General features: G+C 41.6%; 1 protein-coding gene across 1 annotated transcript in view; it reads left to right on the top strand.

Annotated features, from left to right (window-relative positions):
- LOC141113286 (protein-glutamine gamma-glutamyltransferase E-like) overlaps positions 1-23,804 on the top strand; it is a 78,191-nt gene that overhangs the window by 48,147 nt on the left and 6,240 nt on the right. The window contains exons 8-11 of the mRNA XM_073606319.1: positions 1,314-1,417; positions 4,064-4,306; positions 8,590-8,955; positions 20,529-20,686. Coding sequence (XP_073462420.1) covers positions 1,314-1,417; positions 4,064-4,306; positions 8,590-8,955; positions 20,529-20,686 — 871 coding nt within the window. The remainder of the gene's footprint in view (positions 1-1,313; positions 1,418-4,063; positions 4,307-8,589; positions 8,956-20,528; positions 20,687-23,804) is intronic.

Below are 23,804 nucleotides of genomic sequence, written 5' to 3'. Positions count from 1 at the left end.
AACTCTTCAACATCAACAAAGACAGAAATAAAAAAAGTTTTATTAGGCAGAATAGGGGAAGGCTTGAACCCCTGTCAGATTTTTATTTCTGTCTCAATCCCTGTTGCAGATTTTCCCTCACTTCCTTTCTGCTAAATCCAGGACAGAAACTAAAAATCTTTCTAACAGAGCCCTGGAAAACTAGAAATGGGTTATGATCCTTCTCCATGCTATAAAAATAAAATAAAATAATTTTGTGGCTTGACATACACTTTAAAGAAAATTGTTTAGACATTGTGCAATTAGACAGTAACATCTATGAGCATTCTCCCTCAATACACAGCTAGTGTCTTCCTCTACTGATCGATCGTTTTGTACATAACCTTCTTCTTGCATAAATCGTTTATTTGGCAGAGTGTGCAGGAGCTGAGTGATCACATAACAGCCTTCGTAGAGTAGAACTGTAGGAGAAGGAGAAGTGTGTGCTCTGGAAGTCTATAAACGTGGCACCCCAAACGTGGAAACGAACAAACATTTTTCTACATGCAAAAAATGCATGACAAAATGTGCTGGAAAAAATATGCTAATCTCAACACGCCAAAATGCCCTATGAGATACTTTCCCACGTTTGTCGTATGTAAGACAGCTCGTTTAAATCAATGGGCTGCCCTATGCATGTCGGGGGATAAGCGCACCAAAAAAAAAGTGCGCTCCCACTAGGCTGTATGAATGGGGCCTACAAGAGTTTCTCCACCCACTCCCTACTATGTATTTGTATAAAGATGGCTATACACTATCCAATCTGAATGTACAATCTCTGTACAATTTCCTTTAGATTTACCAAAACTATGGAATAAAAGGACCCACCTGAACAATCTATTCTATTTGTATCAAATCAGGCAGGCCCTTGCACTACATAGTTGATGGTAGAACTAAAGGAGGTTGTACAAAAAATTGTACAGTGTATGGCCACTTTGATGGAAGGAGTAGGAAAGTGGATGGAAATAAAAAAATGATGGTGTAGTAATGAGGGAGGTGTGGTCCAGAGAAGTAAAACAAGCCCTAATCACTGATGCAGTAAGGCAGTGCACGATGGGATATGAAGTTTCCTGGATGGTCACTTCATGCTACAGGAAGTCGGGACTCATAATCCATTTTTTTAAATTTTGAACAGAGAGGTGCAGATTGAAGGCTGCCATGGACTAGGTAAGTGAGAGATAAGCACATTGGGATGGCTTGGACAGAAAAGACATTAGAAAAGGCTTCTATTATTATGAACATTTAAATTGTGCCTGAAAAGGTGAACCTAGCCTTTCACATTTTTTTATCTGCAGGAACTACCATGTTTGGAATGAGAGCTGGTTCACAAGAAATGAGTTAGGTGAAAGTTATGGAGGATGGCAAGTACTGGACGCAACACCACAAGAATTAAGTGGAGGTGAGTTTTTATAGCCCAACTTTAGGCTTCACACTCAGGGATGTCCTAATGCATGGGGGCCCTATGATTATCTTGCATTACATCATACTTGCCAGCTGTCCCGGATTTGCCAGGACAGTCACGCTTTTTACTAAGGTGTCCTGGGATGGCCGTGTCCTGGGCAGTGTCCTGAAACCTGTACTGTGCCCTCCTGTTCCTAGTATTGTGCCCTCCTGACCCCCCATGTACTGTGCATTTCTGTCTCCCCCCCGTACTGTGAGCTTTGTGTTGATTAGTCTTTGATTCATAGCATGTTTTCTTATTGTTTAAAATACATTTTATTAAAAGTACTAATAAATATATGTTTAATTCTATCAACTATTTATACTTTAATTCTTGAGAGCAGTTGCGTAAATCAGGGCAGGCTGATAGTGGCCCCAGTGCCCTACTTTGCCCAGGGGCCCATAATGCTATTAAGGTGGCCCTGTTCAAACTCCTGCATCCCCCCAGTGCCCCCCCCCCACTTACCCTGAAGACACCCACTCACCTTTTCCGAAGTCTTCAGGCTGGTCATGTGATGGCACAGGATCTTCTTCAACTTTGACACTTTTCCAGACTGGTCAGTCTTCAGTGCTGTGTCAGCACTGCTCACTGCACTGTTGTGATTACCTGGCGCAATGAGTGTTGACCCATGATGCCCTCTGCTCACAGTATGTCCTCCAGACATCTAAGGGAATAGCATGTGATGAAAATAGATTACTGAAGGGACAGCTCTGGAGGTAATTTGAGTAGTGCAACTTGAGTCTTTTTATATATATATATATATATATATATATATATATATATATATATATATGAATACAAGCTTCAGTGCAAATTTAAAAAAAGTGTAGTGCTTACCCCCGAATGAGCCACTTGATGTGTTGGGTCCTGTGCCCACAGGGCTGCTGATAGAGGGGGACCACCGGTCCTCTTGTAGGGGGCCGAGCACACAGGGAGGCCCACACAGGGAGGGGGATTAGTGATGGACGACGGTTGCAGGACTCCTCTTCTAGCAGCTGAAAGCTGGTCTCTCCCCCTCTCCCTGTTGCCAGCTTTTATCTGCTGAGAAAGAGACAGTCGTCCCTCACTAATCCCCCTCCCTGTGGGCCCCCCTCCCAGCTCTGGCTCTAATGTTCTGCTTCTGAGTTTGTTATCTCTGTAATGTTGTTTCTCACCTTCTGTCTCTCTGATCCCAGAGCTCAGCCTGTATATTTTTATCTCATCTTCATTTTTATTTTTTAACTCAGTTTTATCTTTTACTGTAGATTTAACAGGAATGTTGTGGGTTATGTTGTATTTGTGTCTGCTAATAATGATTTTATTGTATTTTTTAGCGAAATATAGCTTTAATATTTTCTTGAGGGGGGGGCCTGTCAGGTAGTCTATATAGGGCCCCACAATTTCTATCAGCAGCCCTGCAGCTCTGTGCTCTCTGACATATCTGGCTGGGATGAGGAAGTACTTGCAGACACCCGTGCGTATAAGTACCCCCAAACATAGCTATATATACAGTATATCCCACATTATTTTAAAGCATTAGAAGAATAAACTGCACAATCAAACAGCATCAAACATAGTTAATGCAACAGCTGAACAGTTTACTGAACAGGCAGCAAACAGTAAATGTCCAAGTTTGCACCTTTTTCTTACACCTGCTATAGGTAACCCTAACTAGGGACATGGCCTATAGGTGATCACCTTAGCAACAGTCTGTAATCAATAGTACTCCTGCTCTAAACCTTCTGCTGGCCAGTTAGGTAGGGCCCCTGGACCCTACACTGGAGTGCTTGGAGTATCGTCCCTTTAAGAGTCTATTCATACAATGGTCCAGTGTGCCTAGTCTCTCTGCTGGTAAACTAGTTTATGGTTGGCCATCAGCTGCTCACCAGTCCTGTGTCAGCTAAGGTTCTCTTTTCACTGGCCAGGCAGAGGGATCTGTTGCAACCTCTGGTGGTATCCTCAGCATCAGGCCCTTTAACTGCACTACAGGCTCTCTGAGGTCTGGATCTTACTTCTGGGGTTCTAAAACAGCGTCCGATCTCCCTCCACTGCTCTCAGGTAGGTTGCAGTCTGTCTCAGTCCAGTCTCCCAGCAGAAAAAGAGAGTTTTTTCTTTCTCCAACCCAGGAAAATCACTCTTGTCCTTCCCCTTTAGTGTTTCTGATGTGGGAGTTGCAGTTTTCCAGCCACTCTGTGGTATAGCTTTGTCCCTCCTGCAAACTAATCTTTCCACTATCTGCCACGATATTTTGAAAAGTCTCTTGTAATCCATGTGTCCCTGGGTACCTACCTCTGCAACTACCTCTCTTCCACCACTATAATACCAGGTTACAAAAAGAAAGAAAGAAGATGGATGAAACAGCTTTTGCCTTTACTTATCCTCAAATAATGATGTATTTTATAAAAATGAGAGGCAATGTGTTTATTGGCACGAACCACAAAAACAGGCTCATTAATCAAGTAATGTAATAAACACTGTTTATGCTACTTCCCTGAACATGCTGAAGTTCACAATGTTACCATCAAAAAGTACTATTTATACATAAGGATAATTGTTTCAAATGCTAGGTGTTACTAGTGTAGCATTGTGATAAATTGGCTTTTCATTGTGTCCTCTTAATTTTAGGCATTTACTGTTGTGGGCCAGCCTCAGTACATGCTATTAAAGAAGGAGACGTTGACCTGAACCATGATGGCCCCTTTATCTACTCAGAAGTAAATGCTGACCGTAACACCTGGATCTACTATGACAAGGATGTGAAGGAGAAAGTGTACACCAACACTGAGAATGTGGGGAAAAACATTAGTACAAAGGCTGTAGGAAGCGATGAAAGAATAGACATAACCGAAAGCTATAAGTACCCAGAAGGTAAGTGGAACAAATAAGAGTCACTGTTGGCTAACAGCCATTGCTGAACTTTATATTAACAGATCACCTTCTTTATCACTATTGACAGAATAAGCTGTAAATTCTTATTAGGCACTTGATAGAGAAATATGGGGAATGCTCAGGGCCGCTGATAGAAATCATGGGGCCCCGTACAGCCTTCCTTACGGGGCCCCCTTCAGCCCCACCCCTGGTCCCCCCTTAAGCCCCACCCCTGGTCCCTCCTTCAGCCCCACCCCTGTCCCTGCCCCTGGCCCTTCCCCAGACCCCACCTTGAAACAAAGTGCAGGTTTGTCTACAAGTGTCCATATCCATTAAAAAAAATGTAAAAAAAAAAATAAATCTAATTTCTTCAATAGTTTAGGCCAATATGTATTCTGCAACATATTTTTACTAGTAATGGTGGCGATCAGCGACTTGACAGAGGGACATGCCAATGCCATAATGTATTGCAGACAGTGCCACCCATGCTGCCAATGCCGTAATGTGCTGCAGACAGTGCCACCCATGCTGCCAATGCCATAATGTGCTGCGGACAGTGCCACTCATGCCACCAATGGCATAATGCCATTGGTAGCATGGATGGCACTGTTTCTGCAGGCAGCACATGCGTTATGGCATTGGCAGCATGGGTGGCACTGTCTACAGCACATCATGGCATTGGCAGCATGGGTGGCACTGTCTGCAGCACATTATGGCATTGGCGACATGGGTGGCACTGTCTCCAGGCGGCACATGCGTTATGCCTGCAGAGACAGTGCCACCCATGCTGCCAATGCCATAATGTGCTGGAGGTTGATGATCGGTCATGGCTGGAGGAATTTATTTTTATTTTTTTCTGCATTCATTCTTTCTCTGTTCAGCTTACCCGGACTCCCCTGCTGGCCGGGCACGGTACAACAGGGCCAGTTGCACTGGCCTATCAGCGGCCCTGGGAATTCTAGTTGCCTCTGGCTTTACATCTTTCTTAAATACTCTGCAAGCAGGCAACTAGTGAAGTCAGGGTAAAGTCAAAATTTCTGAGTTGCACAAGTTTCAGATCAGTAGGTCAAAAGCATTGAAACCGTTTAATTAGCATGGCATTCAGGCAACCACCAATTAAATCTGCACTCCAGCACGCAACTCACTCCCTAGTATCTGTGTAAGCAGTTACACCCAACACACACACACTGCCTACTCTTCAGTATCCATACCCCCTGTAGGATCTGTACTGCAGCACACACATCTTATACCCCAGTATCCATGTCACCAGTGAGATCTGCTTTCCAGCACATACATCTCATTCACCAGTGTCATGCCACCAGTGGGATCTGCACTCCAGCACACATACTGTAGCTCACTCAGAATCCATGCTACCAGTAGATGCATAGCTAAAGATACCATTTTATTTATTTTTTATTTAAAAAAAAATTCTCTTTCAATCGTTTTTATTGAAAAGAATTTTAAAGAGTAAAATGAATATAAACATTGTGCAGAGCAGCAAACAATCCTTGCCTTCTCTGTATAAACAGTAAAAGCTGATACAGGAGGAGGGGAAAGACATGAATACAGAAATTCTCGACAATTGAGTGATGTTTTCTCTAACCTCACAGGTGAGCATTTAGTCACCATCACAGAAATAGATACCATTTTTGGAATGTTAGTGGACCTTTGCTTTCCAGAATCTTAAGGTGGACAACTTCTAGCAGTAAGTAAGCTGCACATAAACCCACCAATCTCTGGAATTTTCACACCACCTCCTATTTTCTTCTAAAGGAACCCTTTACAGAGACTGCCATTACAGATCTGTTCTAACAGTAACAGCTAGCATTCTCAGTCCTTAAAGTGGAACATGTATACAGATTACAAAGTCAGATTAGAGTCAGAACACTGGAACTGCAGTTACTGTACATATCAATGTCTCCGAAATGAATGAAGCCATTGGAATCAGGATTACAGCTGGGCAAGTAGCATTTCCAGAAGGGAAGGTCAGCAATATTAGCTTCCATATTTTCTTAGTATAGTTCTTTTAAATAATGAACATGAGATTGCCCCCTATTCAGGGGAAAAACAATGGCTTTACAATGTCTATCCTTGTCACAACATTACATTTAAATAGGATAACGGTAAATAAAATAAAAATGAAAACAGCGAACTGAAATTGAGCAATAGTTAGTAGCCAATGATGTAGGAAAATCTTGTCCAAGAAGAGGTTAAAAAACAATGCAATGCTGTCCAATATTGAAGAAAAAAAATAAGTCTTTAATGGTTACAAAGGTGTGTAACAATATATAAAACAACCACCATATGAGGGTGTATAGGAATACAGTACTTTCTCACTAGACCCATGGTAAAATCTTCTGGTGGGATGTGGAGAGCATGGTGTGGTTGTAGATTGCCTGCTCGATGGTCCCACAGTACGCACCAGGCTGGCTTTTTTGGGTCCTCTCAGTCATCATCTACACTTTGGTTCCATGGACGTTACATCTGGCCCAGTGGTGACATCATTTCTGATCGCAGACATCGTGACCCTAGAGATCGGCCACACTGTTGGTTACCTGATGGTTACCTTGCAGACAGTGTCCGCATACAACAGCGGCTTTGACCAGAGAACCCTGCGGGTCGATTACTAGCACTACCTTGTTGCTCACTCTGGGACCATTGAGCAAGCAATCTACAACCACATTGTGTTCTCTACATCCCACCAGGAGACATTACCACAGGTCTGGTGAGAAAGCGTTGATATACCCGTGAGCCTATACCACCATAAGGCGGTTGTTTTATACGTTGTTACACACTTTTGTAACTTTTAAAGACTTTTTTTTCTTCAATAATGGACAGCATTGCATTGTTTACTAACCTCTTGGTGGACATGATTTCCCTACATCATTGGCTAGTAGCTACTAACTATTGCTAAATTTCAGTGCGCTGTTTTAATTTTTGTTCTTGGTTTGTATTACTTTGCCTCCCAGGGGGTTTATACAACTGCATCTGATACTTGTTGGTCCATCCGGCTCCTTAGCACTTAGCCCCACTCTGTTTTTTAACTGCAATTAAAACTGTTTTCACTGTGATCTCCCCCATATTATGGTCTGTAAACCAGGTGAATGGTGGCAATAGCTTTTCTTCTCTGATCATACAGATGCCTTTAACCACTTCCCGACCATGCTATAGCCAAATGACAGCTACAGCGTGGTCGTCCAGTTCTGGGAGGGCGTCTATTGATATCCTCTTAAAACTGCACCCCCCTGCGTGCGCACACGCTGCAGCGCATATACGGAGCACTCTGTGAACACAAATCAGGGTAAAGAGCCAATCACAGTGGATCTTTACCACGTGAACGCTGTATACAATCACAGTTGATCACATGTAAACACAGTTGCCGGTTATCGGCATTCCTTTCCTCACTCAGTCACTGCTGAGAGGAGAGGAGTGCCAGTAACCAAGTAGTGTGAAAGGGGACATCTACACTGATCATCAGTATCCTGATTATTAGTGCAGCCACCAAAAGAAATCAATTTGTGTGAAAAAAATTATAATAATTTGATATGGGTACATTTCAAAGTGTGACAGCGCTAAAAGCAAAATTGGCCTGGGCAGGAAGGGGGTGAAGTTGCCAAGTAGGCAAGTGGTTAAGGGGATCTTCCTAATTTTCTTTGTGTCTCTCCAATACTTTTCCTGCTGCCACCGTAATTTCCAGGAGCAGTCCACACGTTTCTTAGAAAATTTACTCAATGAAATACTAGGTTCAAGTTATACAGTACGTGCTCCCACTTGTTGGAAAAAATATTAATACCAAAGTAAGTGAGGATGGCAGACCTGGTAGCCTAAACAGGGTTAAGGACCCCCTGTCAAGTGACAACACTGGGCCAATAACAAAGCACCATTGCTGTCACGTGAGAGGAAGGGGAGTAAATTGCATTCTTCCCATACCCAGAAATACCAAGTATACATATCTGCTCTCAGTGGCCAAATAGAGTATGCTATTAAAGTCTGCATAGGCAACTCTTGAATTCAGTTAAATCCTGATGGAATTAGCACATGCATTTTTTAACTAATATTCTTCTCCTTATTCACGAAGACCCTAAGCTCTTACGTGCATGACCCTTGCTCCTATTTTTTCCTTTTTATTGCTAATATCACTATCATTTTATACGACACTACAGAGATTATGGCACTATATATTAAAAAATATTCTAGTAATATATGAAAAATGTGCAGATGAAGCAAAAAAAAAAAGCTATATTAATAATTTTTAAAGAAATATGATTGATGTTCTGTTTTAGGATCACCTGAGGAAAGGGCCATTTACTTGAAAGCGCGTGAAAAGCTGATAAAAATGGGGATCATTAATAAGGATGGCCTTAGCAAAAGAGGCATTGGAAAGAAACGTCGCAAAAAGAGGAACGGTGAAACTGATCTTGATGAGGCTGAAACTGTGAAAGAAAAGCTAGACATTGATGGAAAGTTTGAGCTGATATCATCCACGGCATTTGGCGATGACATAAGTCTAACTCTAACCCTGACGAACACTGGCAAAAAGACTCAGAGCCTAAACGTAAAATTAAGCTCATCTTCTATTGAGTACACTGGCAAGCCAATAGCTGAATTATTTTCAGATCAGACATCTTTCACACTGGCACCCAAGAAAGGTAACATTGTTTCATATTTAAAGTTATGTTTAATTAATTAACTCCTGTCAAAATTTAAGCTATGTAATGCATACAGGTAACTACCTCCCAGTATTGTGTTGTTCATTTGACTATGATGCCACCAGAAATGACCTTGGTGGGGGGCGCATGCGCGGCGCGATGCGGAACAGACGTGGGTGATCACAGCTCCGTTGGTCCCGGTTATCACAGGCCTAAAACACCAGGGCTACATCGCTCATACCCAGGCGAAAGTGACACCATCCGCTTGAGTACACAGCGGTCCATGCCTGGAAGAGAATCGGGACATTTTAAATGTTCCAAACACCACTTAACTAACTTTCTGCTGGACGCTGCAGACAGAAAGCACAGGAGAATGTCCCAAGATGGCGCCGGCGCCAGCTCACAGGCGGCCTCAAGGAAATCTGCATCCATCCCATCCAGCCTCTCATCTAACGCTGGGATCAGTGAGTACACATCTCCCCTCTCCAAAGCTGACTTAGATGCTAGTTTGACTACCATTTTTGAGCAGTTAGTGGACAAGATTGAAAGTGAGGTCCATAAATCCACTACAGCCCTGTCACAAGAGATTGCTAGTATTGGCACTCGTACTGACATACTAGAAACAAAACATGATGAACTGTCGCTGGCCCATAATGATCTAAGAAAGGATTATGAAACATTAGCGGACAGCTTTGCATTTATGCAAGCCCAGGTTGAAGATCTTGATAACCGAAATAGGCGCCATAACATCAGATTACGCGGCGTTCCAGAATCGGTCACAGACCTTATGCCTACAGTTTCTAAAATATTTCATAACCTTCTACCAGATAAACCTTTATCAGCATTTGTCTGTGATAGGATCCACAGGGCACTACGCCCTAAACCCACCCCTGACAAGCCACCCAGAGATGTTATCATGTGCATGAAAGACTTCCTGGTTAAAGAGGACATCATGCGTGCTGCAAGAAACTCTCCTGACATTTCTCTTGATGGTAAAAAGCTGCAGATATACCCAGATATCTCCCCTGCTACACTAGATAGAAGACGCAGGATGAAAGATGTCACTAGCATCTTACAAGCAGCAAGAATAAAATATAGATGGGGCTTTCCATTCAAGCTCACTATCCCATACAATGGATCCACATACACAGTCTACAATATTATTGAAGGCAAAGAACTGCTTGTAAAGTTGGGCCTTCTGGACCCAGAACCACCCAACAGATTCCCATCATCTCCTAGACCTTCCCCGATTTGGTCCACTCCTTCCTCCAGACGAATCGCAAACAACCAAAGAAGATGGCGTCAACCATTTCAAGAGGACCCCTCATGACCACATACAACACATTTTCAACTTTCTGTTGTATAGGAATTTTTTTTTTTTTCCTCTCGTAATGTTGACAGGGGGAAGTGACTTATTTTTTCTTTATTCCTTTTTTCCATTTTGAGGATGGATTTTCACGCTCACACAACATGATCCAATTGACTGCCACCAAGTTTGTCCTTGTCCAATTGGCATCTTGAATTGCTCTTTCCTTTCCTCCCGGACGATGTCGAGAAGTCCCCAGCAACACATATCCCCCTCAGAATTTGGGATAGAAGAAAGAAGAGGAAAAGGGAAGAAGAGAGAGGGATTTTCTTTATTCTTTCATTTTGTTTGTCTGAACAGACTTTCATTTTAAACCTCCTCCCTCGTTTAGAGTTATAAGTTATTTGATATCTCTCATACATATCATTGAGACGGGAGGTGACAACACCGCCTCCCATCTGGTACCTTACCTCCCCCCCCCCTCCTCCCCCCTCCCTCCCCCTTCCCCCCCCCTCCTCCCCCCTCCCTCCCCCTTCCCCCCCCTTCCTCCCCCCTTTCCCCTCCCCCCCCCCATTCTTTGCAATTTTCATCTCCCCCCTGGTTACTTTATATGGTTTTGTATTTAAAACTTTAAATTATCTCAGTATTAAGGCCTGTGACATCCGCCGCCGCTGGATTGTCCCCCATTCCTGCTTGTGTTATCAGTTGCGACGCCACTGATTTTTGTTGTCGCGCCTGGTGGCACTCGCAGGACTAGGACTGTATTGTCCTCTTGAAGTTAATTCATTTATTAGTGACAGGATGTTTCTTGTCCCTTTGTTACTATTTTATATTTTGTTTTTTCACAATTTTATTGCCCTTAAGGCAAAAAACATATTTTTGTTAAAAAATGGAAGTTTTCATGACATCTTACGACCACATAGATCTGAATGTTGGTATAATTGCTCTTATTATGGCACATCACTCTCATGGTATGTTTTACTATACATAATATTCCTTGTATTCTCACATTACTTTTATCCCCTCTATTTCAGAAACATTAATATTTCACTTACCAAACACACACCAAAAATATTTTGGTATATAGCACATCTCATGCTCAAGTTGGATTCTATTCAGCTTATTACCCCACTTACATATAATGGTCCTTAGAGTAATATCACATAACGTCCAGGGCTTTAACTCACCCCACAAACGTAAAAAAGCCTTCCAACACTATAAAAGATTGGGAGTAGATATTATCCTCATGCAGGAAACCCACTTTTCATCCAATAGCCACCCCAATTATTTTGACAAGACATACAATCAGTTTTATTACACCACCTTCCACAATAAAACTCGAGGTGTAGCCATATTTAAACGCAACACCATTATCCTAGACATACAAAACATATATAAAGATGTTGATAGTAGATATATTATCATCAAAGGTCTTGTTGATAATAAAGCAATAACATTAGCTTCAGTCTATGCTCCAAACGAATCTCAATCTACCTTTTTCACAAATTTCTTTGATAAGCTTGACCAATACAGCTCACCTCATATAATTCTAGGGGGCGATTTTAACCTAACTGCACACCCAACCCTAGACAGAAGTAAAACTTCCCCCTCTTCTAAAGCATTCTCCAAGTCTATAAACCGTTATTTAAATAATTTTCAACTTATAGACTCATGGAGATCCCACAATGTAGGGCTTAGGGCCTATACACACTATTCTTACCCCCACGACGTCTATGCTAGACTGGATTATATCTTTTGTACACCCATATTATTGGCTAATTCTTCCAATGCCCTAATCCATCCCTGCCCCTGGTCTGACCATGATATTACCTACTTTGAAACATCTCACATAGGTCTCTCTCCTTCCCCTTACAATTGGCGACTAAACGATTCTATTCTAACTGACCCTTTAATAACACAAACTATCTCTTCACACATTGAAAATTACTTCACTGAAAATGCTATTGATGATATCTCCCCCACAACTCTCTGGACAGCACACAAAGCAGTTCTACGCGGCCATCTAATCAGCATAGCGGCCAAAAGAAACAGAGAAAAACTCACAAACATAAAAAATCTTACCAGAGATCTAAACCTTCTCTACAATAAGTTACAACAAAACTCCTCTCAAGAAGTCACAAAACAAATTCAAGATAAACGCAAAGCTCTAGATCAAATATTATCAGCAAACACAGAAAAATCCTTAAGATTCTCAAAAGCTAAATTCTTACTACACAGTAACTCCCCTTCTGCCATGTTCACCAAAAAAATCAACCATGATCATAAACCCCCTCATACATATAAGCTTAGAGATCATTCTGGAAATATGATTACTCATCCACAAGGGGTGCTGGAAATCTTTTCCTCCTTCTATAAAGACTTACTTTGTAGCCCACAACCATCTCTTGACCAACATTCTAAATCATGGCTAGACAACATTCAACTACCTACTCTTAATGCTCTTCAAATAGAATCCCTTAACGCGCCATGCACAGAAGCAGAAATAAGCAAAATTATTAAATCTCTTAAAACATCTACTGCCCCTGGCCCAGATGGCTTCTCATCTTCATACTATAAAAAATATTCCTCCCTCCTAACCCCATATCTATCCAAACTCTTTAACCATATTCTCAATGGTAATCATTTCCCGGATGAAATGCTTCTAGCAAACCTTTCCCTTATCCCCAAACCACTTAAAGATCATTCTCTACCCCAAAACTACCGACCTATATCAGTCCTTAACAATGACCTTAAAATTTTTGGTAGATTGCTTTCAGACAGACTAGCAGCAGTCATTACCAATCTAATACATATAGACCAAACCGGTTTTATCCCCGGTCGACAGATAGTCGATAATACTAGACTAGTTACCAATATTATCCAAGATGCCAATCTAACCTCCCACAAATTATGCCTTCTCAGTCTAGATATTCATAAGGCGTTTGACAGCGTTAGCTGGTCATATCTAAATGATCTATTACCCAAATACGGAATTTCAGAAAAATTCTTACAAGGTTTTAATGCACTCTACCACAACCCTCAAACTAGAATTAGACTCCCAGGACATAACTCTGATTTTTTCCCCCTCAGTAGAGGCACCAGACAGGGATGCCCCCTTTCACCTCTATTGTTCGCTTTGGCAATTGAACCCTTAGCCCACAAGATTAGGAATAGCATCGATATAAAAGGCTACACTAAGGGTGATAGAGAATTCAAACTCAGTCTATACGCAGATGATGCTCTTCTATTCCTCACAGACCCCCTCACTTCTATTCCATCCCTCCTAAAAGAACTTAAATCTTTCCAATCCATCTCAGGCCTCAAAATCAATTCCAATAAATGTTCTGCCTTACCAATTAATTATTCCCAAAATCTCCAATCCCTATTATTAAAAAATTTTCCATTTGATTGGTGTTCCAGCTCATTCAAATACCTAGGTGTCACAATCTCCTCATCTCACAACCTTTTGTATAAATCTAATTATATCCCATTGTTCTCGCACATCACATCCCTCCTAAAATCATGGTCTTCCTTTCATATTTCCTTCCTTGGTAGAATATGTGCTATCAAGATGACGATTCTTCCTAAACTTCTGTACTATTTTCGTGCCCTACCTATCAATGTTCCCAAATCTAAACTGACTTCCCTTCAAAGAGAAATCAACAAATTCATATGGGCAGATAAAAAACCAAGATGCAGTTATGCATTAATGCATAGACCACATACTATGGGTGGCTTAGGCCTTCCAAATTTGTGGCTTTATTATCTAGCCACAAGACTTACACAACTTACCCAATGGTTCACTCCCTCAATAAACACCCCATGGAAGCTGTTTGAATCCATCTCAATCCTCCCATTCCATTTACAGGGAATTCTATGGTCCAACTCTATGTCATATAGCAGACTTATGAAACAAAACATTATAATAGCTCAATTTTATCAGTTATGGACTAAATATAAAGACATTTACAAACTCTCCTCAGACACACCACCTTTAGCCTCCTTTTTAGGTGATCCTAGATTCATATGTGCCTATAATAACAGACAATCTTTCTCTACCTGGATTGACAAAAATTTAATTACACTGAGATCTCTTCAGCAAAAATGGGAATTTATCTCATTCCCCGAACTTCAAGCCACACACAATTTACCTGCTGAGGAATTCCCAAGATACTAGCAAATCAAATCCTTCTATGCTAAATATTTTGCACTAAAAACACACCCTTCATACACAACCTTTGAACATATATGTATTTTATCCTCTAGAGACAGAGGCCTTATCTCCAGGTTGTATAATTATATTAATTGTGTTGGAGTACCAGATAAATCTACTCAAATGCTCAAATGGGAAGAGGATATGGATGTCTCGATTAATGTTGAGGATTGGCACTCCATGTCAGAAAATTTACGCAAATGTAATAGAGCTATCACCTTTAGAGAAACTCCAATTAAGATTTTTTCTAGATGGTACCTTACCCCTTCAAAACTTCACACTTTCTACCCATCCATCTCCCCCAATTGTTTTAGGGGATGCTCGGATTCTGGTACCCTCTTACACATTTTTTGGAGCTGCAGCCATATAAACAGTATATGGCACAAAGCATCTGATTTAATAGAACAATCCTCAAGACAAAAAATCACCCTTTCCCCTCAGATATGCTTGCTATATGCTAATATACCAGGCATACCTACCCCCTGTCTGAGACTGTTCCACTCCCTGTGCAGTTCCATACACTGGATGACGGCCTATAATTGGAAATCCACTAATTTGTCATGGCAACAAGTAATAAATAGAATGGAACTCCTTAGACTATCTGAATGGATTTATCACACCCTTAATGATACTATCCATATTCACAAAAAGAAATGGGCCTATTGGAACCCAACCTAACTGTCTTTAACATAATATTATCATCTTCTCTCATTGCCTTATGAGGATGCTGTGTTATATCTTACTTTTTTTTTCTTTATTTATATATATATTAACATTCGTTCATTATATATAACCACATCTGTTATACGATGTTAAATATCATCCTTCATTGTATACAACTAATCACTTTAATGCAATATTTTGATGTCATTTTATACCTAATGTCTGTTCATCCAAACTTCCAAATAAAACTTTTGTAAACAAAAAAAAAAAAGAAATGACCTTGGTACTATTAGTATGGGAATTCCATTTTCTGCAGTGTTCGGATTCATGACAGGTATTGCAGACCCCACCCATTGCAGTCCCTGTTATCACTGCAATACCCAAGGTCCATGTCAGTGACATTTTCACCCAGTACCCTCCATTCAGCTACTAGCTCTCTTGCTTTCACTCTTCCCTTTCTTCTGTTCTCCTCCCATCCATCCACACTCCTTCCTGCCCCTCACCATGTCTTTCTGAGCTAATCTTGAGGAATGTAGGTGATGACCTTTCTTCTGTCTTGCAGGACATTCTTACTCCATACTGGAGAAGCAACTTTTTGAAACATTAATGTGGGATGTATAGAACTGCTCTTATACCCCATCAGCCACAATCTTGGACAGAGCATTGAAGGGATAAAGCCTTTGTCATATCTTTATTTGCAATCTGTGTTCTGATTGGGAATGTCTGACCTCACTTCCAATATACAAGTACATATTTGGGGGACACACTCTACAATGCGTTTAAATTCAAGATGGTGCTGCTATAAGACCTACAAACAGTACAAAATATTTTAAAGCGCACACATACAAGAATGACATTTCCTGCAAGGCTAGTTAAAAACACCTGAACATATTCAAAAAATACGGGGGTTTGGTCACACTATATGGTCATATAGTGCTAAGCCCACTTACTGCGACAAACCTCACAGGTACAGATTACAGATTACTGGCACAAGGATCGGCAGTGAAGTGAAATCTCCACAATGGGGTCACAGACAGCAATAAAAACCTTAAAGAAGTATCTACTCTTATTAAGGTTATTAAAAACTAAAACAAGTCTACCTGGGCTTTAACCTCAACCTGTGACTAGGCTATTAATAGAGTATTTTCATATTCTTAACAGGCAGTAAATGAGCTTTAAAAAGCCACCCCTAACCTCTGAAACTACAGGCACTGTGGAGAAATGTATCCTCAATTTCATAGCAAAAGCACAAAAATACAAAAGTATTTTCTTAGGAACTCAGCTCACCAAGCTCCCACCTCTCAGCACTGACTCAGCAGCCTTCCAGCCTTCTTTTTTGTAATGTAAGAACAGAGCAAGAGTTTGGAAAAGGGAGCAAGGTGAACTGAGCTCCTGAAAAATCAACATTGGAGCTTCTGCAGTGCACTTTGAGGATGAACTGCTCAACACTGCCTGGCTGCTGGGGTTTTAGAGGACACAAGAGCATCGTACCAATGTTCTCAGAATTCAGAAGCAAATTGTCCTATCATAACTATCCAAAGCAGTAAACATCCAAAACATTTCAGGGGTTTTTACAGACTCCCTTCATCATGGCTTGACCAAGTGTGTTGGTAGAGAGAGATGATGGACTGGTAAGTTTTAGAAAGCAACATTGCTCTTTTTAAACAGAGGGTGAGCATCAATAGTTGTTTACAACACAGACAGCAATAAAGTTATAGTTAATGAAAGTGGAAAAATAGCACTGGACCTATGGTGGTCATCTTAGTCATCTTGGTATTGCTATCTTAAAGTATTGATGTTAATGTAAATAATCTGATACCTGGGCAGACTGGCTTATAGTGTAATGTAAAAAAAATGCAATTTGAAGTGTCACACCACGTCTAAGATGTCCAGATACATCTTTATTCCAATAAAAGTCAGGAGGACAAGCCTAAGAGTAGCCAAAGCATTTCAGGGGTTCAAAAGCGCCCCCTTCATCAATACTTGATTAAAAACAATGTGAATGGACTAGAAGTGAACTGGATCATGATCAACGCTTCCGGGTAGGGGGCACGCATGCACAAGCTGATTACAGCACAAGCCGATCATCAGGCCCCGGCTCCATTGTTCATGGAAAAGAGCTCTGTGTTGTAAACAACACAGAGCTCTGTACACTGACAGAGCTCAGCAAAGCTCAGCAAAGAAGGAAAAAAAAACAAGATCGATTAGTAAAAGCAACACATATTACACACATTACACATTGTAAGGCACAAAGTTAACTTTTTGATCGCCCCTAGATGTTAACCCCTTTCCAGCCAGTGTCACTATTAGTGTCATTGTCAGTTAGTGTACCCCCAGCCAGCCAGCATCAACTAGGGTCATATTGCCTGCCACACTATAACAGTCCCACTATAAGTCGCTGATCACCGTCATTACTAGTATAAAAAATTTAAAAAAAAATTTTTAAAATTCCAGTATATATACCATAGTTTGTAGATGCTATAACTTTCACAGAAACCAAATATTATACACTTATCGCTATTTTTTTTTTTACCAAAGACATGTAGCGGAATACATGTTAATTAATTTTTTATTGGATATGTTTTATAGCAGAAATTTTTAAAAAATATAGTTTTTTTTCCCCCCAATTTTTAGTCTTTTTTCTTTATGTAATGAAAAATAAACACCAGGGTTGATCAAATACCACCAAAAGAAAGCTCTATTTGTGTGAAAAAATAATATAAACCTTTTCTGCGCACAATATTGCATGACCGTGCAATCGCCAGTTAAAGTAGTGCAGAGCCTGAACTACAAAAGATAGTAGAGGTAGAAAAGGAAGGAGCACACAATCTCCAATGAAATGCAAGTAGAGAGGTCAATTTAAGATCAATTATTAAAAGTAGCAACAAATGGTCAAGCCAACGTGTTTCGGGGGTAAAAGACTCCCCCTTCCTCAGGGCTGCTGCTGTCTGCTGATGGCGAAAATCCCAAATGGTTGTGTCTGTGACACCAAAATCGGAATGCTCTGTGTTTTCAGTGGCGAACCTCTACCTCTACTAGCACATGTGGAAACAACCTCAAGGCCGTACCCAAAGGCAGCAGCCCAGGCCCCCAAAAAAGGGCTAACCACCTTTGTCTGGTATAGTGGAGCAGAAAGCATCAGAAGAGAACTCTTCCTATCTGCCCCCAACATCACCCAGCCATTGACCCACAACTGATTGAGTCAGTCCAGCGCGATTTCCAACCCTAAAAAAGAACTGTAAAAGATGGCCTAGTCATGAAGGGGGTCAAACCTTCTGGAGGGCAAGTAGTTAATGTTATTTCTTCCAGTGTGATTACAAGCATAGACCTTGTCAGCGGATGGTTTGGCAGCCATTTTGGAATCAAGTTCTATGTGGACCTCTTAGCAGTGGCGTGGCACTTCGATTTCCATTTGTGTTAGCAATAAAACATTGTCGGAAGTTTTAACGTTTTCTCATTCTAATAATAAATGCTCATTGTCTGTCTCCCTGCTAAAGAGATTTCACATTGCGTCTGTCCCTGACATGAAATCTTTCCAATAGGGACACAGATGGCACTAAAGCCTGACCGAAGATGTAACTCTTCCCTACTCTATCCAAAACAACAATTTTTGTAGCTGATATTATGTTTTAAGTGTAATATGAATGTAGAATTTTACAATGCATAGTATATAACATTTACATGTCTGTACCGCTGAGTATAACTTTGATTTACAAGCCATCTAATTGATATAAAGGGAATGACAATATATACAATTATTATGATAACTGTACAGTATATGGCACATATTAACCTTTTCTCACTAATCATTAACAATTCCTTGTCCTAAGCACTGTAATATTTTGACACATGCAGGCTATGATTTTATGTGTCTGTGTTTAAAGTACTATATATAATAAGAAAATGTTTTTTTTTTTTCGTGGAGTAGGAGACCTCTGTCAAGCTTTTATTGCAATCTCTTTCCCAGCTGTGGAGATTCACATTCACTATTATAGTGTTGTCACCGAAGGGATAATTTGATGGGAAATGCACAATGTTCCGGAAGGGACACTTGATCCTGTGACAACCATTTTAGGCTATGCTTTTTGGGGGGAGGGGTATGCTGAAATGCACTACAGTTCTACAATTTAACATGGCTTCCTATGGGACACGTGCACATCTATGTGTCTTTCAGCCGCTGCGTTTTTGGAAAGTCAGGGACTTCTTTTCCTGCAGCAGATTGCATTTTGCATTTATTAGACTTCAATGGACCCTCACCAAAAAATGCAAGTGTTGTGTTTTTTATGAATTTTTGCATTCATTTTGGATGCGTTTTGTGTTTTTTCTAATAGGAATAGCTTTGAATACAACAAACTTTGAATAGCCGGTTGTTAAGGAGAAGACAGCCGCCACGTCCTCAACAACCGATGACTCATCAGCTGATTCCCCGCTGACTGCTGAATGTAAACAAAAGAATGCCGGCATTAAAAACTTTTTTTAAACCTGCGTGGGCCCCCCAATCCATAGTAGGCCCTTTAGGTTTAGTATAGATTTTAAGGGGAACCCTATGCCAATTATTATTTTTTTTAAACAGCGTGGGGTCCCCCCTCACAATCCATACCAGACCCTTGTCTGAGCATGCACCCCTCAGGCCAGGAAAGGGGGGAGGGATGAGCGAGTGCTCCCCTCTTGAACCATACAAGGCCACATACCATTTACATGTTGGGGTGCTTTGAGGCGGGGGGCTATGCCACCCTTTCCCGTTGGTTGTTGGGGTGCGGGGGGTGACTTATCAGGATCTGGAAGCCCCCTTTAACAAGAGGGCCTCCAGATTCCGGCCCCCCTATGTGAATGAGTAGGGGTACTTAGTACCCCTACTCATTCACCCAAAAAATCGTGTAGAGTAAAAAACAAAGGAGACAGTTTTTAACAAGTTCTTTATTTAAAAACAAAAATAAATGTCCCCCCAAGTAGATCCATCGTCAATCATGATGCTCGCCACTACTGCCCGACCCTAAGGGAAAAAAAAGAGTTTTGCACCCGATGAAGGCTCCCTCCATCTGATAGGTCTGCCATCTGGCAGTTCTTAAATAACTAAGGGACGGGCCACTCTGTGACATCACCGGGTGACCCCATCCCTTATGACATCATCGAGCCAGCATGCCCCCAGTCAATGAGGTCACAAGGGAGTGGGGTCACGTGATGTCATCTCACCTCAACTGTGTGAGTCAGTAGCATCACCATTCAGTAAACAGCTAGCTTTCCTGATAAAGTGAGTGATAAAAACACAATTTGACATTCTGTGATGTCACAAAGTTAGATGGAGGTTGTCTTATTACAGTGGAAAATAAAAATAAATAGTAATGTACAATGCTCAGACCTCTAATATGTAATTCTTTTAAATTTGTACAGAAAAACAAATCCCAGTGAACCTATATGCCTCACAATATGAAGAGGAAATCATAAACCACAATCTTATTGAAGTTGTTGCTTTGTGTATATTGAAAAGTGGAAAGAAAATGCTTGTTCGGAAAGTACTGTTTATTGAAAGACCTCCCCTGAAAATTCAGGTAAAGAAATTAGTATGGGATTAACTTAATTGGCTAGCAGGACATAATAATTCTAAAAGTTTCTTTGTACAATCTTCTAGTTACATTGTAGCTCTCTCTTACATTACTACCTAGAAACAGCATAATAATGTGTATCAGTCTAAACTTGCAGAATTGTCTTCTCAGTGGAAGAACTGCTCCTCTTCTATAGGTCTAAATGGCAGAGCCTACATAGGATAAAAATGTAAAACCACATCTAGCTTCTTTTAGGCAAGGGTGACATCACTGGGCCTGGAAGAGCAGGGTGCCCTAAATCCTGCTAGAATGCGCTACTGTTGTAACAGAATAGGTAATCAGCTAAATGATGAGATAGAGAGTAACTATAATAATCTCATATAAAATGCTGCGCTGCGTATGACCATCCAAGTGAATACCAATTCAATAAATTGTATGCCAATAATAATATTTCAAAACATAAAAACACAAGATACAATAGTATATGATGTGATATGACATGCACTATATAAAAATGATGAATATAGTCCTTGTGAATGCATAATAAAATATTCCACTCATGCTCCCCCCCATTGGGTAAAGGCTCACCTCAGAGAATGTAACCCCTCACCTAAGTTGGGTCAAAAAACGCCTGTGAGCCACTCCAGGGCTCAATGAGATGGATTCAGGTCAGCTGGTTCCTTCAACCTTCCAGCAATCTCCCCCTCAATGGCCAGCATCAGAGTACATGTAAATAGAAAGGGACGCCAATAGTGCTTATACCGTTTAAAAGTTTAGATTTTTATTAAAAGAAAACAGGGTACTCACATGTTGCTGGTGCTTCCAGACTGTAAATGACATTGGTGTATAAAAAAGTCCCGCAGAGCTGCAAAACCGCTGTATACCCGATTGACCACTTGCTCCTCGTAAGTGTCCGGGTGCCTTCACCGTCCTCGCTCCTCCCCTACGTGTGTCGACACAGGGTCACGTGTCTTCAGGGGGATCTCTCGCCATTTACTAAATTGTCACAAAACAGGTTCAAGATGGCAATATGCAAACACTGCAGAATAACAGAAGACGGATTATGAAAACTGCACTAACATGGACTCTTCACAGCATTGTCACCAAGGCTCGGTCGGGGTAAAATGTGGCTGCATAGAAAGTACATGTTAGTGCTGGTAACAAAGGGGTACAGCTGGAGGCATCCAAGGACCAAAGATGAAGTGTCACCCCACTGTAACTGCATTGTTCTGGTAGTAGTTGAAAAGCTGTATCTTATTGGCCTGATTGATCACACACACCGGTACTGACAGTGGAGGGCCTGTCCAGATCACTTGCCCAGCTAACCCTGTGGAGGTGGGGGTTACTTATACAAAGCCTTTATCTACCAAACTAAGTGATAGAGTTTTGTCTGTTGGAGGCAGCGGCTTAATCAAGTAACATGTGACTGCATAGCATAGGCTCTGTAAGATTCTTTATCAACAGAGAAAACTCTAAAGAACACAGCTACTTGGGATTAGCCTCATAGACAGTGTCCATCACAGTAAAGTCCAGGGTAGTGCTGGTAACAAAGGGGTACAGCTGGAGGCATCCAAGGCCAAAGATGACATGCCAGGAATGTGCAGAAATGTGTCTTCTCTGGATGTGTCCAGGAATCTAGGAATTTGGGAGGGAAAAGGAACTGGAGGGGCTTGTGCCTGCATCTGAACCTGGTGAGTAAATGGACACACTGCCACATTGTACTCTGCATTCTCAGAGGATCTGGGATGCTCACCTCCCCCAGGATCCCAGTAGCAGGCCCAGTGAGGTCACCCTTTGCTTGGGCAAGCATCCTGGAAATGGAATGTAAGATATTTTTTTACTTTTTTCTTGTATTTATTTTTTCCTCTTTAACCTACCTTTTTTTTTTTTTTACTGGGCGTGGGGGCTATATAAATGAACCATGCATGATAAGTCCACACCAAGAAATTGTTAAATACAAGAGAATCTGTAAACATACCTGAACTGATTTTATTTATATAAATAGTAATTGTGGAAAGTTATTCACTTTAGGGTCGTTGCATGGGCACCATTTGTGTCTGGAGAAAAAGAGGATTAAAGCAGAAGTAAACCCATAGATTTACCAGTTTACAAAAACAGTCACATTTCCGGCACGTGCATAGTTGCCAACATTGCAAAAAAAATATGTGGGACACTTTTTTGGCTGTAGGCAGAGCTGTACAATAATTAGGGGGCGGGGCATTCGTTTGTAGGCGTGGCTTAGCAAAAACATTTATAAGTGTGGCGTGCGAAGCGCGCAGCGGCGAAAAATGGGCGTGGCTTACAGGAAAAGTGGGCGTGGATTGAGTGAAAGTGGACGTGGCTTAAATGGGCGTGGCTCAAGAGGGTGTGGTTAGAGTCTGAGATGAATGAGGGATGGAGAGGGAAAGGGGGAGAAGGAAAGGGGGAGAAGGAAAGGGGGAGAAGGAAAGGGGGAGAGGGGAATGACGGGACAGCAGCCCCAGATCCTACACAATAGAAATATGTGTATTCTAGAAAGTTTAACAATCAGCAGATAAAGATACTCCAAACGCCTGGTGTTAACGCTTCAATCATCCCGGCACCATGGTTGTTATGGTGTCAGGATGATTGAAGCGCATTATTTCTATTATTACATTGTAATATAAAATTAAATCATTCAACTCACCATAATGCCGAATCAGTGGGATCCCTGAGCGTGTCACTAGCCACGTCGCCTGCCACCAGTAGTCTGTCCTTGCATCAGGTGCCCCCAGCAGAGTCCGTCCTTGCATCAGGTGCCCCCGGCAGAGTCCGTCCTTGCATCAGGTGCCCCCGGCAGAGTCCGTCCTTGCATCAGGTGCCCCCGGCAGAGTCCGTCCTTGCATCAGGTGCCCCCGGCAGAGTCTGTCTTTGCATCAGGTGCCCCCGGCAGAGTCTGTCTTTGCATCAGGTGCCCCCGGCAGAGTCTGTCTTTGCATCAGGTGCCCCCGGCAGAGTCTGTCCTTGCATCAGGTGCCCCCGGCAGAGTCTGTCTTTGCATCAGGTGCCCCCGGCAGAGTCTGTCCTTGCATCAGGTGCCCCCGGCAGAGTCTGTCCTTGCATTAGGTGCCCCCGGCAGAGTCTGTGCTTGCATCAGGTGCAGACC

This window comes from Aquarana catesbeiana, linkage group LG12 (genome assembly GCF_042186555.1).
Source record: "Aquarana catesbeiana isolate 2022-GZ linkage group LG12, ASM4218655v1, whole genome shotgun sequence".
NCBI classification, from domain to species: Eukaryota; Metazoa; Chordata; class Amphibia; order Anura; family Ranidae; genus Aquarana; species Aquarana catesbeiana.
The sequence above is the reverse complement of the archived record's forward strand: the minus strand, read 5'-3'. Positions and strand labels throughout refer to the sequence as shown.